The following is a 16,992-nucleotide window of genomic DNA, read 5'->3' on the forward strand; positions in this document are numbered from 1 at the left end:
AGGGGACTGTTGGGGTCTTTCTCGCCTCCACTGGCAACTCTCCCTCTAAGCATTGTATTGCGCCCCTTGCAGACACGCTAAGAGTTGCTCCCTGGATCTCCTGGAATACAGCGTCCCAGGATACAGCATCCTCAGACGGCCCACTGTCAACGCCCACTTGTCGCCCGGAACAACCACTGATGTAGTCACCGCCCACTCATTGGACCCGCCTTCTGGACACAGCTCCGCTCAGGATCGGACCGCACGCAATTGAGACACTGAGAGAGACACAGAGACAATGGGACATGCGGGAGAGGGTTGGGTTCTCCTGTGTCCAATTAATAAATAATGTTCTTCCTTACAGCTCATCTCTATTTTAGGAAGTTTAGCCCTTCAGTACGAACCCAGTCCAAGGTGTTTTCTGCCCACGCAGATACGGCGCCAGTGGCATGATGCAGAAATACACAGGGGACTCTGGGGACAGCATTTGAAATGTAAATGAAGTAAATAGCTAATAAAAAAATTGGAAAAAAAAATCCTCCATTACCCAAGAGTAAACGAGAATAAAAAAGAAAGAAAAAGAAAAGAAATGTTTAACATTCTTATCCACCAGGGAAATGCAAAGCAAAACTACTTTGGGATTCCATATTACACCTGACAGAATAGCTAAGATCAATAACAGAAGTGACAGCTCATTCTGGTAAGGACTCAGAGCAAGAGGAACACTCCTCCATTGCATAAGAAAACTTATATAGATAATATAGAAATCAATAGTGATTCCTCAAAAAGTTGGGAATGGATCTATCTCAAGACCCGACTAAACCACTCCTGGGCATGTACCCAAAGGATGCTCCATCCTACCCAAAAGTCACTTATTCAGCCAGTTCACTGCAGCTTTATTCATAATTGCCAGAAACTGGAAAGAGCCTAGATGCTCAACAGAAGAATGGATTTTTTTAAAATGTGGTAAATTTATATAATGGAATATTACTTGGCTATTTTTTAAAATGGCATCATGAAATTTGCAACAAATGAATGGAACTAGAAAAAAAAATCATCCCGAGATAAACCAGACCCAGAAAGAAAGATAAAGGTGATATATATTTGCTTGTTAGTGGATATTTGCCACTAAGTAAATGATAATCAAGCTACAATCCAGAGACCCAGAGAAGTTAGGTAAAGAGGTGGGGTCTATGGATCTCCTTAAGAAAGGAAAATAGAACAGATTTAAGTGCGGACTCTGGGTGAGTGAGGACAGGAGTTGGGGTTGGGGTGACAGGTGATAGGGAGATGGGTGGAGGAGGGGAAAGAAAAGAAAAACAATCATCTCTACAAAAAGGTAATCATAGTCTCCTAAAACCTCAGGACGAAAAATATGTTAAATTACACAATCTGACAACTGGCAACTACATAGGGTTGGAGAAATTATATCAATGATGCTATGCTCTCTTCTCTCTTGTACTTCTTCTAGAGTTATTTATACGTATGAATGTTTGCCTGCATGTGTATATATATACACACCAGGATCACGCCTGGTGCCCATGGTGTTCAGAGAAGGCTGCCAGCATCCTGGAACTGCAGTTAAAGACGATTACTAGCTGCTATGTTTTAAGAATTTTGGAAAAATTAAGAGAAATCAGCAAAGAACTTGGAAAATGGCCAGTGGAACAAGGAAGGCAGTCTGAGGTATACTATAAGCCAACTGCAACTGTGTTTTAAGAAAGGAGTCAGCTGCCAGAGAACACAGATCCTCCATACCCGCAGTGAGACTCTACTGCTGAGCCATCTCTTCAACCCCCTCACCCCTCTTTTCATCTATAAAGATGACTCAAACTGGCTAATTCAATCTCCCAAAGTTACACAGTACAGTAAAAATCACAACTCCAAGTTAAAAACAAAATAGTTTTTGATCCCCAGTTTCTTTTATGAAATTAGATTTATCCTATACTTAGCACAAATATAAACTATAATAAACTATTAAAGAGACCTAATTTTATCATTAAAATCGTCAAAGCACATTTTCACAAAGAAATCTATCTTACAGGGTTTTTTTAAATATCTTTTTATTCTTCTCTCACTATTACATCCAAACAGTTTCACCTCCCTCCAACCCTCCCAGCTCCCCCAGATCCACCCTCCTATGTTTCCCTCAGAAAAGAGCAGTGATCTCAGGGATATCAACTGAACACAGCATACTAATCTAATATCTGATAATTTCTTCTAAAATGCAAAATCCATCAAAGAAACCATCAAAGAAACACAAAGAGACTAGGAGCTGACTCTGCAGTTAAGAGCACTTTCTGCTCTTCCAGAAGACAGTTCAGTCTAATATCCACATCAAACAGCTCACAACTGCCTTTAATTCCAGCCCCCAGGGGATCCAAAGGGCTCTTGGGCTTCCATGGACACCCATAAAGGTATAGACTATTTTTTCAAATGATTAGGCAACTTCCCAAAACAAAGAAAACAAAACTAAGCACATATAATTTCTTCAACTAGGTAATTTGCCACACAGTCAAAATTATTTGAGGTAAGGTATCTAAAACCACTACAAAATAACAAAACACCATCACTGAAGCAGGTATCAGGTAAAAAAACAGGTTTTGGTTATGGCTATAAAGCAGTAGTCATTTGATGTTCTCATGCCCATCTTAAGTCACATTTACATACTACATTTGGAAACAGAATTCATCCAAGTAAAGTGAAATGAGGCCTGCACCCCCTGAAGCACTGTATACATGTACAGACCAGGACAGAGAGCTGTTTCTCACCTAGACTCCTGCCTGCACTTTCTCCCAAACGCTTCTACTGAGCAAATAATCACAACTGTGCTTTAAAGCTGCACATGTAAAGAAAAGGAGCAGTGAGAAGAGAAGCAGCAGGTCTACCTAAAATAACACCTGGGTCTGGTCTTCTAGAATTGATATATTCAAAATATAAAAAATTAAAAAGATGCAAAGTAATAAAAAATGAGGAAAGGGGCTTCAGTTTAGAAGTATAAACAGAATGAATTTCACAAATCCATAAAAGAGTTGTTTATGCTTTATAAATTAGGGCTCTCTGAAATAAATATCCTTGCTATAATACTGTGGCTGATAAATTTTATAGGAGTTGATATGAATCCTTCAGGGTAAGAATCAAATGTTAACTATTTAGTAGTCTCACCTATTTACTGTTCAGATAAAAGAATTTCAAAGCCTCAAAGGATTTACAGTGTAAGTAATCATGTTTCTATAATTCTACACAGCCATTTTTCACAGTTTATTAACAACAAGAAAAGGCTTTTAAAAGCCTTGTGATAATATTATTGAGAGCATGAATACAATTTTCAGCTTCAAATGCACTTATTTTTCTAATACATGTCCACTAAGCACAGCGAACACAACTTATAGGGTATGTTAAAATGTAACCTTTCAACTTCCCAGTGTAAAACATCACTTCCTGGGCAGATAGTACTCCAGGAACAATCAATCACTGTTAGGAAGAATATACACTCAGCGTTGTTAAATAGTCCTGATGCACTCTTCTCTATGCCCTCATCTGTCATGAAGATTGTTTAAAAATCTGAGTTATTAGTCTTTATTTGGGAAAGGATCTGGTTAATATCTTTAAGAGCAGAAATCATTCATCCATCCACTCTATGCTGGTGCATGGTAATTCCTACCCCCAATACATGTTCCTGATAACCACCCTACCACCACTAACCGAGAAGCTATAAATCAGGGTCAGGGCAGCTCCCATGTAACCCCTGTTAACTCTGTTTACAATCTGTCCACCTCAGAATGTGAGCTAGCTGGGGAAGAAGAAAGCTGATGGATCAGATGGTAAGAAAACGTAACAGATTAAAGAGAGAAAATGACAAATTAAGATGGTACATAATTATAAAGAATGGACTGAGTTTTAAATCAATCTTTAAAAAGTTAACATTCCCAAATTTTCATTTTATTTGTTATAATCTTGCCTAAAGCACTGAAGAGAAATTAAAACTATATTTAAATACAAATAAAAATTAAAATCTTGGAAATAAAACCAATGTACAGGTTTCCAACAAAAAAATCAAACTTGGAAACAGCAAACATTCTAAATTTTTCATATTTATATAATCAAAAAATAACTATATTTTGTTTCAAACATGAACAAGCATAAAATAACTGTGATACAGTTTCTAAGGAACTCCCACTGGCAATATTCCCTAAGGTGAAGTCCAGGGGACAAATTGGACTTTAGGACATCTAATAATACCTTTTCTCTATTGAGAAAAACCATTTTCATGTTGTATGCATGTTGTTTGGAAGTTCTCAAACAATTTTTTAAAAGAAAGAATGAAAAGCATTTCCCTGACTGACATTCTGAGCCACAAACACTTCTAGTTTCAACCATTTTCATGACTAGGCTTTTATCCATTATGCAGGTAATGATATTCTTAATTTTCATGAAGTTTAGTTTTAGTGTAGAAAGACATACAAGAAACAGTATCAGATGACAATAAGACCACACAAATGACTGATCACAATGACCACACAAAGGCCTAGGTGGTTCCTTGAGATTGAGCTGCCAAAAGCAGTAACAAAGATGACTATCAGGACAAGATAAGAGTGGCAAAATAAAGCTAACGGAAAGCAACGACAAAGAAGAAAATCATGTCCTGCAGAAGACATGAACTTGGATGGCTTATGAAAAGAAAGGCAGGGGAGGGTGCAGAATGAGGAACAAGCCTTGAGCATAGGAAACATAGACGATGTTCCTACGAGGCAGGTCAGACTCAAATCACCTAGACTTTGTAAACCTGGAGGAGACTAGATTTTACTCAAAACAATGAGAAAGGATTAAAGGTTTTAAGTAGGAGAAACCTATGATTTTTTCCTTTGGCAACTAATTGAACAAAACAAGGAGCAGGAAAGGAACACTAGCCAGGAGGCTATCTGTATGAGAGGCACGGCCAGACCCACCAAGGTGTGCATAAGTGAACATAATAAGTCAAATAGTCCTAAGCTTTGCAATATGGCCTCTTCAAGCTAGAGTTCCCCAAAGCTGGAAAAGCACGCCTTTCAACCGCAGAGAAACAGGGATTAAGCCAGGTGGATTCAGTTCCCTGTCTTTTATGCATATAATTGTTTTCAGATGTAACATGGCCAGAGATTGTAACGGAATCACTAACTTCTTCTTGAGCAGTGCCTCTGGCTCAATCTTTGAGAAAACTAACAATGGCCAGTTTAATATGCCATAGCCATCATTTTAAAGTTTGTTTAATAAATGGCCCTCCCCCAGCACATAGGGAAGGGGAGAATAAGATAGTGACTAATGATTTCCTAAAAATCATTCCCTCCCTGACAGTTTCATAGGACATCTATTTCGGATCTAATGGACTATAATGTGTGATCATCCAGATAGAAGCTATGTATATTTCATGCTTATAAAAAACTAAGATTAGCCGGGGTGGTGGTGCACGCCTTTAATCCCAGCACTCAAGAGGCAGAGGCAGGCGGATTTCTGAGTTCAAGGCCAGCCTGGTCTACAAAGTGAGTTCCAGGTCAGCCAGGGTTATACAGAGAAACCCTGTCTTGAAAAACCAAAACAAAAACAACAACAACAACAACAAAAAACCTATGATTAACACTGAAATAAATGTTAAGTGCTTCCTATATATAAAACATTCATTGCTTTTCATACAATATAGTATTTCACTTAACCTTTAAACTTATCAAACAGAAACTACTATTCTCATTTCCAGGTATAAGGAATCAAGACTTGAAGATGTGAAGACACACATTTTTGTTAAACGTAGAAACTGTATTTGTAAAGTAAGTCTCTCTCTATCCAAAGTCCTGTGATCTATATACACTCTATATTTCAGGTACTATCTTAGATTGTACAAAGAACTATCTCTTACTAATGTCTGACAGATTTTTAGAATAGAATATAGGCTAAAAAATTGTTCTATTTTTCTAAAAACGTTTCCATTTTTAATAAAAAGCAAGTAATTACATACTCTACTAATGATAAGCTCACAATATGTTATGAGTATGTCCTCCTACTAACTTTAACTAAGACTTAACTATAGCTGTTAATATTTCTGCAGGTTGTATTTCTGTTCAACATATTCTTTCTCTCTAAAGTTTTAAGAAATAGAACACAACAGTGAGTTTATCTCAAGATCCTGCTCCACACTCTTGGGCATATAGCCAAAACATACTTCACTCTCTATAGAGACACTTGTTCAACCATGCTCATCACTGATCTACTCATAATAGTCAGAAATTGGAAATAACCTATATGTTTATCAATAGATGAATGAAGATATTATAGTACATATACACACAGTGAAATATTACTCAGCTGTTAAAAATGAAAATATAAAATTCAGAGATAAATGTATAGAGATAGGAAAAAAATCACTAAGTGAGGCAACCCAGACCCACAAAGACAAATATGGTATGTATTCATTTATATGTGGATATTGTAAGCCCCTCAAAGAAGGGGCTTTGCCCCTGAAGACTTCTAACCATCAGGCTCTGCCCACAGAACACTCTAATGGCTCCAACCCCTCCAGAGGCAGGTGACCAAACTCTACCCTACAGAGTAAAAAGCCTGCTTGAAATCCCAGCAATCCCTGAACTCACCCCAAGCTCGGGAACTGAAATCCCACCAATCCTCACCCTGGAACGCTCTGCCTCCAAGAAACCCTATATGAAGCCTACTTCCACAAGATAGAAACCACACCCAACACTGCTTGAGTAATCAAGAAGTGGAAACTAAATAGTCCAGGGGCCTAGGGTAAAACCAAATACTAATGTTCTACCAAAAGTACACAGTGATAAAATGACTCCTACATTCTGCTATACTCATCGGTCAGTGCTTTGCTTAACCATCATCATAGAAGCTTCCTCCTACAACAGATGGGAAGAAATACAGAGACCCACAGCCAGACAATGTACAGAGTGAAAGACCTTGTAAACAGAAAGTATTTACGTATGCTTTGTGTTCAAAAAAAAAAAAAAACATCCCCTCAGGGCTTGGGAACCCCACAGAAGAGGAAGCAGAAAGAATGTAAGAGCTAGAGGGGACAGAAGACATCAAAAAAACAAGACCTTCTAAAACTGCATAACCGATGTATAATGCAAACATATGATCGTAAGAGACTATGACAGCATGCACAAGACTTACACCAGATGGTATCCCGAACTGAGATACATGCCTGCATCCCTAACCAAAAAGCTAGCTCCAATTGGTAATCTCTTGGAACTGAAAAATTAGTTTTCTCCAAGGGAGTCTCACTGGGGGGGGGGGGGGAGAACCACTCTTAATGGTAGGCTCCATGCCCAGCAGTAGATGACCAACACAAAATGCAGTCAATATCCTTACAGGTCCTTTCTGTATATATTATGGCATATATTATGGCCCCTGGTTTTGTGTTTTTCTGGAATTCCTGTGTGTGGTTTATGTTATCATTATTTCTTAGGCATTTGTTTGTTTTCTAAGGCAGAAGGGCTGAGGGTCTGGATGGGATAGGAGAGGGGAAACCCTCATCAGAATGCAGAGTATGAAAAAATCTATTTTCAATAAAAGAAAACAATAAATAAAATAAAAATAAAAACATTTCAGCAAAAGGTAAACATGTTTAAACAAGAGTATAACAAACCAGTTTCTACTCTTAATCCATTGTTTCTCTTGCTTTGATAATATGCTGTCTTTTGTGAATTTTGCTACATTTAAATAAAATTGTATTCCCAAATAGAAAATAAATACACACTATTATATTAACTTCTGTAACATCAATTTAGAAACACAAGTTGTAAAATATTCAAGAGACTCAAAGTTAAAGACCTAATAGGCTTAACTGTGGAATAACCCTTCACTCTATAATCACATGAAATTGGGCTAATGAAAGATTATACAGTAAGTAACAGCCAGGAAACAGTCACATGTAGCCTGAGTCACATATGTAACGGTCTTTGTAACTGTGTCACATATGTAACTATATTCTCTGCTTTGTGTCATTCTGTGTATTATAAATACACAGTTTTTTTAAGAAAGGGTTTATCACTACCTCAAAAATGAAAAGTATGAATTTTTTAACAGTAAACCTCAAATAAAACAATCTATTAATTTTCTGAAAAAAATTAAATAACTTACATAAGGTCTTATTTTTAATACCTGGGCATAATACCACCAGCCTAGAGCAATATTTCATCTAGTCTAATATTCTGTTGTTGACATCAATCAGTGGTGGCTGTGTCACAGAATAACCTAAGCACACAGCTTACTGCATATAATTATACACTACTATGCCATTATCTCAGATGATGGTTAGCTATATTCCCAAAAGAAATGAAACCAAATTCCAACTTCCCTCTTTCCTCTTCAGCTTCCCATATGACGGTAGGAAACTTCCAACAAAAGTATAAGTAGAATATAAGTTAATGCTTTGGTAACATGACAACTGACCAAGAAATTATCATCTAAAATGAAAAGCTACACACAAAAATAGAACCCAAAATGACCAAAACCTATTATTTGGAAGGAAGATTTCAATGAACTACAAATCATAATCCACTCCAAAGGAATTACTTATAAAACAGATGAGCAATTTTTAGTCAAAACTAAAGAAAAAACACTACAATTTCTACCAAAGGCCTGACATTTTGTGACATATAATACTTTTTTTCTAGACAGCTGACAGTATTATTTTTAACTTTGCAGAGAAATGGCTTCACACCTGTTTTGTAATGGTTTTAAACTAGAGATTAGGTTTATTAAATGTTCATCTTAGTATATACAACTACAATGCAGAAATCTAGGTCACCCTTTAGGAAATACAATTCCCTAAATAATTTCAGAGAAAAATATACTGTATGTTTCAGACATTTAGAGAAGCTAATTCTCTCGGTGATATAGACAGGCATTCATTTAACAACTCCTGTACTCAAGAAACAGTTCCCAACTAAATCCTCCATGGTATAATTTAAGTTTATTTTCTCCTTCTCTGACCTCAAGTAAATTGGAGCATATCAGATTGCACCATAATACCTTGTATATCTACAAATCTCTTAATATTTTCCTTTCAAAAATAGTACAGGTCAATGAACCAAATAGTAGCTGAGTCCCTGGTTCAGTTTTATAATTTCTAGATGCTATATATCAGTTCAAGAAACTGATTTCAAAAAATTAGTTATTTATACTTTTTACCAAGTATTTCTCCCTAACACAATACTCTCTCTCCCACATATACACACAAAAAAATTATCTGCATTTCAGAAATAAACTTTTAAAATTTTAGGAAAAGTTTATAAAAAGATGGGAAGAGGAATAATGAAGCACTATTCCGTCTTTAGAATAGGCCATAAGGTGAGCCATTGCAGAGCCCCTGGACTGTTTCCTGAAGATCACAGGAAGATAGAACATACACAATCAGTCTTGAACTTACCTTTACAAAAGCAGCCAAAAGTCACAGAACAAGTATGACAGAACAAGCCTCAAAACAGTTACTCAACAGTAGGTCTTAATCTCACTGTAATGGCTGTTCACATGGTTGAAAGTTATTCTTTCAATGTGAGTGCAATGTGAGCCATATCATATACTACAAAGCTCAAAGATTAGATGTCGCTTATGGAAAAAATGTTGTTGGCTGCTTATTCATATTTTAAAAAGTTTTCTACTTAAACTCCAAAAAATCTATTTCCAGATATCAAATGTATTTTGGGAATAAAATAATCAGCAATATAGGCAAATGCCAGCTGGACACTCAGGAGGTAGAGGCAGGCAGATCACTGAGTTTGAGTCCAGCCTGGTCTACAGACTGAAATTACAGAACAGCCAGGACTACACACAAAGAAAGAAACCCTGTCTTTACAAAGAAAAAAAGGAAGGCAAATGCCTTTACAATGTCTCAGCTTAGACCAAGATAATAAACTAGTTAGTTTTAGTTTTCTTTTAGTTCCAGGGACTGGTAAGTTCAACATCAAGGTGCCAGCAGATATTGACGTGAGCCCTCTTCCTGGTTTGATGGTCACCTCCTTTCTAAGGAAAAGAATCCTGTTGGGTTTTTCTTCTTATAAGGGCCACGAATCCCATTCGTGAGGGCTCTATTATCATGACCCAATGACTTTGTAAAAGCTATTCCTCTACTTACCACCATATTGGAAACCTGAGTCTCAATATATCAGTTCGTGGGAAAACACATTCAGTCCACAAAAGCACAAAAACTTACTACACATAAATAAGTAGTAACAACTTACTTTTATTGCCCACTAAAGCAACCAGGGGCTGAGTTTCTGACTCTTCACTTACTGTCTTCACCACAGAATACCAATCTTCCAAATTCTCAAAGCTTTGGTAGTTTGTAATATCATATACCAAGAGGATTCCCTGTCACAAAAGAATTACAGAATATTTATAGCATACATTTGAAATAATATGAATAATACTCTTCAAAGTTTCAGATATATCAAGTATATTATTAAATGAAGTTGCTTTTATATATAAATTGATTTCAACTTAAATGAGTTAAGTAGAAACAGTAACAAATAATCCATTTACAATAAACTATGAAACAAAGATGCAATGCAAGCTAAGATATAATATTTTTCAAAATTGTAAGTAATTTCCCAGTAAGATACCTAAAGAATTCTTGGTGAATTCAGGATAAGAAAATTCTATCACAGTAAAGTGCAAAGACTACATACTGCCTCTCACTTTCACAAAGTCAAACATTTAAACTTTTCAATAAGAAACCATCTGCTGTTGCTGCAATTTTAAATGTCTTCAAAAATGAAGATTCCATGATGTCCCTTGATAGGTAATTTCAGTGTTTAACACAATTTTCTTTAAATGAATTGTGGATTTCCTCTTTTAGTCCTCTGTGCATTTAGAGAACAACTGGAAAGTATCCTCCTTATAATAACCCCTCATATACTTGAAGACAGTTAAGTAACTCCTTACCAGTCTGCTTTCCAGAGTAAATAAACGCTATTCCTTAAGGCTGCCTCAAAGGGCCTATTTTCTGTCCCTTTAATCATGGCTATTGAGTCTTCCCAGGACACACTACATAGAGTTTTTTGACATCCTCTTTAAAATGAGCAATGCAAAACTGGACGTGATACTATAATAAGAGTCCAAGAAAAGCTAAATATAAGAGAGGGGTTGCTTCCTGCCTCTTATATATCATATTCCTTTTTAATTTATCCCATTATATTACGAAGGAAAAAAGAGAAGTATATACATACACAAAAATAACAGAACTACATTCTTGATTCTCATCCAGTTTGTGGTCTAACACTTAATACAAATCTCTACTTACAGGATAAGTCACTCATGGTATTCATGTCTACTTCTTATGTTATAATTAAATGACTATTTTGCATCTGCTATGTATCAAACACAGATTGAGATCTTTACACCAATCCTCACATCTCCTACAGAGATTTTACGGATAAATGGTTATAATAACCAAGATGACCCAGATAGAGAACTGATGGAACCAGGACTGTAGCCAAGGACTAAGGACTAAATATGTTTGCCTACAGACACTATACCATGCATTATGCTGACTTCTGGGGAGGTTAATGCTCAAGTACAAGTATGCTAAAGTTCAAGAAAGTCTTCCAGGAAACCTAGACATATAAATAAGTTGGTATACAACACAGTAGTCACAGCAAGTAATAAGTTGGTAATAAGGGTAGAATTCCACTGCGGCTGCTATCAACGTGACATTACTGAATATAGACACTACTGGAATACTACATAGCATTTCTACCCAGCATATAAACTATAAATATGAACAACCTTGGGAGCCCAGACAACAGAAATTATAGCAGTTAGTAAATAATTCATTTTGACTACATAGCATTTCTAACAACATTTTTGAGTTTATATGAAAATTTTAATCATGAGTATATTCAACAACTCACAAAAACTTCTAAAAAATTGAGTTTCTAAAATTAGAACAAGTTGGCTACTGATATGATCCTCCTCCAGTACTGAGCTTTTATTAAGCCACACTGGCCCTTAAGTCACCTATTTCTTGTTTTTAAAAGTAGATTCCTAGGGAGTAGAGAGATGGTTCAAGTGTTAAGAGAACTGGATTTTCTTCCAGAGGACCTGGTTCAGTTCCCAGCACCCATATGACAGCTGTCATCAGTCTGTAAGTCTAGTTTCAGAGGATCCAACATTCTATTCTGGCCTATGGGGAATTGCAAACATGCGATACACAGATTAAAACATGCAAGCAAAACACCCATACACATTAGAAAGAAACCTGAATCTTAAAATAAGATTCCTGGAGTCTCCAAGATCTTTTTCAATTTCATTATTCTGTAATTTTAAAGTCAGATGTGGTATCTCACAGCTATACTCCCAGAACTACAGAAGCTAAGGCAGGACTGTTAAGTCTAGCCTCTACTGTAGAGTGAACTCTCAAACAGTCTAGACTACAGAGCAAGACCCGGTCTCAAAACCCTTTTTGATCATTGACCATAATAAAGTTATCTAAAATAAGAAGTACAATTTCTATTTCCCGAAGGATATAGTTCCAAAGCTGAACTTTAGAGACAGCCACTCCCCAACTTACTGATTCCACTTCTCTCTGTAGGGAGTGATGGTATTGCTGAAAGAATTCTACCCTTGGATTCTAAGCCTAGACACACCTTTAATTATTCTTTGTGATCTCGCTTTTAAAATGTTTATACAGCTATATGATTAAGAGACAAAGAACACATACCAAATAGCTAATGTGAAATTAGCAATTTGCTAACTGTACATGACTTTTTAGTAATTTATTTTATTTTTATGTACACCAATGTTGTATATATGTCTGTATGAGGATGTCACATACCTGGAACAGAAGTTACAGACACTTGTAAGCTGCCCTGTGGGTGCTGGGAATTGAAGCCAGGTCCTCTGGAAGAATATCCACTGGTTTTACTTGCTAAGTCATCTCTCTAGCGTCACTGTACATGATTTTTATTATTCAATGACAGTCACATACTCATGGTAACTTTGAAGTGTTTAATACTCATTAAACAAAGGCCAACATGTGATAACTAATCCTTGAGATTGTGGAACCTCTTGATTAATGCATGAAAATCTTTACTCAAAGTAGAATAGCTGAGTTAGACAGAACATAGGCAAACAGAACACATATGCCACCATGTACTGATGGCTAGCATGGTGGTGCATGCCTTTAAGCCAAGGATTCAGAAGGTATAGGCATGTTCCAGTCCATGGATATTTCATAAGCTTCTATTTAATGCCGTTTTACTTAAGAATTATCAGTGGTTGCTTTAGCATTACAACTGCAGACCTGATTCACTGCAGAGATAATAGCCTGCAAGTCTTCCCTGAAATATTTACATCTACCTCTTTATCAGAAAGCCTGCCAATCCCTACTTTAGACCAGTGTGTCCCCAGATCTATCAAAACAGGCTTTTAGACTCATAAAATAAATAAATAAATAAATAAACTCCATTCACTAACCTAGCTATCCTCTAACCCAAATATTCTCAACACAGTTAAACATAAAAACAACTACTTTATCTTTGTTCTTACTATCATAATTATTACTGGATTTGACTTTCAGTGTTATATAGAAATATCTGAAAAGTTAACATGAAAACAAAACAAAACAACAAAATGCAAAAGGAACTTTAGGAGTTTTGGTTTCTGACATATAAAGAACTTTGGTCATCATCTCTGTCCTTACAACAGAAAAATCAGATATTTTTCAAGACTCATTAGAGAACTGAGATTGGAGCACATCAAGGAAAGCACAGGAAATTAAGACAGTCACAGACAAGACCTACTTCCCTGCATCAGAAGATTCTGGAGGTGGTACACAGTAATACTGACAACCTGCAATAAACTGTGGACTGACTGAAGCACAGGGGACTCTCAGCAGCCCAGTCTTCAAACCATACCGTACTTTCACAAGATTTATCTCCAGGACACTCCTGGCTCTGACAAGGAGAAAGTAACCACTGCAATACTCTTCAAAGCATTCTAGCTCTTGGGTGAAAGAAAGCCTCCAACTTCTGCTCCTCTAGCCAGCCTCTCATCGAGCTAAAGCCCAGTGAGAGACTGACATGTCTTCATTAAAATCAAGAAGTTTCCCCATCTTCCATACTTTAGCACAGTATCAGCAGAGCTCCAAGATAAGAGCAACTACAAGCACACAATTCTACTGAAAAGAAGTCTTTCAAATTAAAACCACCAGTGGGATGAAACAGACAGTATAGGAACTGCTATTTCTGACACCTAGAACTGTACCTAAAAGGTATAACACGTCCAGGGCCAAAACAACATAAAACTTCATATCAAACGTCCATTTTCCTAAATTCTAGTTATTCACTCACTTTGTCTATAATTCAGTAGAAAATTCGGCATTAACTACAGGCACTCTTCCCTGAGGGATGTACAAAAGGATCTACCCATCAATATAAGGCACCAAAGACAAAACAAAGTGCATTCCACTGAAATCCAACTTAAAGAACTCCTAAGTTTACAGGGCTCACTTACAGAGCATCAGAGCATGGGTGAGGTAGTACTTACAGGAGCACTAGTAGCCAAGATGATGACTTCCCTGTAGCTGCAGAAATGGAGTGGCCCTTCCGTTAACCTTTTTTTTTTTTTTTTTTGAGAACAAAAGGGTTTATTTGGTCTTATAATTCCACATTCTAGCCTATCATTGAAGGAAAACAGGACAGGAACTCAAACAAGACAAGGACATGGAAGCAGGAGCTGATTCAAAGGCCATAGAAGGGTGATGCTTACTGGATTGCTCTCCAAGGCTTGCTCAAGTTTCTTTAATACAGAACTCAGGAGCACCAGGCCAAGGATGGCATCATGTCAATGGACTAGGCTCTTCCCCATCAATCAATAATTCAGAAAATATTGTACATGAATGCTTCCAGCCTGTTCTAATGCAGACACTGCTGTCTGCTGACTTTAGTTTATGCCAAGTTGACATAAATCTATCCAGAACAGTTGGCTATACAGTAGCAGATTGGGGTCTGGTTTGACTGTTCTATCTTCTGCCTGGAAGGCAACTGACTCTTAGGACAATCAGAAATTACACGGAAGTCCCCAAAGCATAGGTTCTCAATCAGCTACCAGTAAAATCTAGTCAGTTAACCTTCTACACACTGCACACTCCAGTACCATCCAAGACCAAGAGGCTAAGTGCAATTAGGACAGACCTGCATACACATGGCAGACAGGTGTGGGAGGGAGCTGCTGGAATCTCAGTTGAGGATCCAATAATCCTTTTCCTGCCCCATTCTTTTATAAGAGAACTCCAACACATCACCAGTCAAAAGCCTCCTCTTAAGGGGGCTAGTCCAAGGAATCAGCACTACTCTGATGGGGATACTTGTATCTGCAGCTGAAGATATAATTTCTCAGATTCCTGTGCTTGTAACTATGCCTGTCACCTGCTGTCATGGCTCCCCACTGTGATTAACACTTAACCCTCTGGAAACATAATCCAAAATAAACTCTTGTATAAGTTGCCTTGGTCCAGATGGTTTATCACAGCAACAGAAAATGAACTAATACACTGGTTTAGATTGAAGATATTTATTAGAAAAGAAGAAAGACCAACAATATAAGTTCCTATGATAGGAAATCAAAATAAAGACAATTTCAGACAAAGCAAGAAAAGGAGTAGAAATAAAAAGTAGAGCACAAATTAATAAAGTTGAAAAGAGAAAAACTGTACAAAAAAGATTCCTTTAAAAATCGATTTCAGGGAAAAGACAGAGTGAGCAGTATCAGACTAAATTAAAAAGTCGTCAGTGCTGACATCACAGATATCAAATGGATATATAATCAACTTTATGGCTACAAATTTGGCAATACAGGTGTAATGAACCAAATATCTGACATTCATTACCAAAACCATTAATCCCAGAGCCTCTACTACCAGCTCCAGCACCTAGAAGCCTTCTTGGGTAGTCAGCTCCTCAGGAGGTCCCTCAAAGCTGAGTATCTTGCTATATCAATCAATCCAGGGTTCTGACTCTCTCCAAAAACTAAAACAAACAAATACAACTTTCTCAGATGTGAAAGACATTTTAACTTCAACTCCAGTCCCTGAACAATCCTGGCAACTGTGGAATCTAATTACCTTTGCAATGCTGTGGGTATGTAAGCCATTAGCATTTCTCCTGTCCAGGCACCTTTGACCATCCACAGGCCATCATCTTTCTCCTTTATGTCTATGCTGTCCTCTTTCCCTCCCTAACTCAGCCTTCAGTCATTCCTCTCCTTCCCAAACCTTTTCAAATGACCTTTGGAAAGCATACTTCAACCTTAAGAAATGCTTCTTTCAATACTCCAGTGCTTTTGCCATACTAGACCTTCCATTTCAGTTTCAAGAAGACACGACCACTTCTCTTCATAACGTTCAATACTCTTCTACATGAATGCAAGGTTACTTTAGGGAGTACTGTGTGCATCTGTTTCATGTATTTAAATAGGCATTAGTCATTACAACTACACAGCATTCTCAAGGTAAATAACTGATTGCTGTTTGTAAGTAACATACATTGGTGGCAATACTTCATGCCCTTAGTAAGTTTTTCTCATCTTTATTATAATTTCAGTATAACTGGCAAATGATACCGTAATTTTAACATTTCATATTCTTAATAATTTTCCTAGTAACAGTCTTTATTGTAATTTTATTTAGACTATAGTAATTGTAGTCTTAATAATTATAAAATATTGAATACATCATAATATCAAAAATGAAAGGTTCAGGGCTGGAGAGATGGCTCAGAGGTTAAGAGTACTTGTTTCTCTTGTAGAAGACCTGGGTTCAATTTCCAGAATCCACATGGTGGCTCAGAACCATCTTTAGCAATAAAGACCAAATTATAAAAAAATGGAAAAACAAGAGTTCACTGATTCAGGGTTTTTGTTGTTTTTTTTTTTTGTTTGTTTGTTTGTTTTGTTTTGTTTTTTCATCTAACCTACAAGAGAAATAATTTATTTCATTTCTTTTCTTTTCTTTTTTTTTTT

The 16,992-nt window shown here is 36.8% G+C and overlaps 1 protein-coding gene across 3 annotated transcripts in view; it reads right to left on the reverse strand.

Moving 5' to 3' along the window:
* Rab28 (RAB28, member RAS oncogene family) overlaps positions 1–16,992 on the reverse strand; it is a 67,016-nt gene that overhangs the window by 35,779 nt on the left and 14,245 nt on the right. For all 3 annotated transcript variants that reach the window (XM_021210572.1, XM_029545259.1, XM_021210573.1), the window contains one exon: positions 10,215–10,344. In XM_021210572.1, the coding sequence (XP_021066231.1) occupies positions 10,215–10,344 (130 nt within the window). The remainder of the gene's footprint in view (positions 1–10,214; positions 10,345–16,992) is intronic.

This window comes from Mus pahari, chromosome 13, assembly GCF_900095145.1.
Source record: "Mus pahari chromosome 13, PAHARI_EIJ_v1.1, whole genome shotgun sequence".
NCBI lineage: Eukaryota > Metazoa > Chordata > Mammalia > Rodentia > Muridae > Mus > Mus pahari.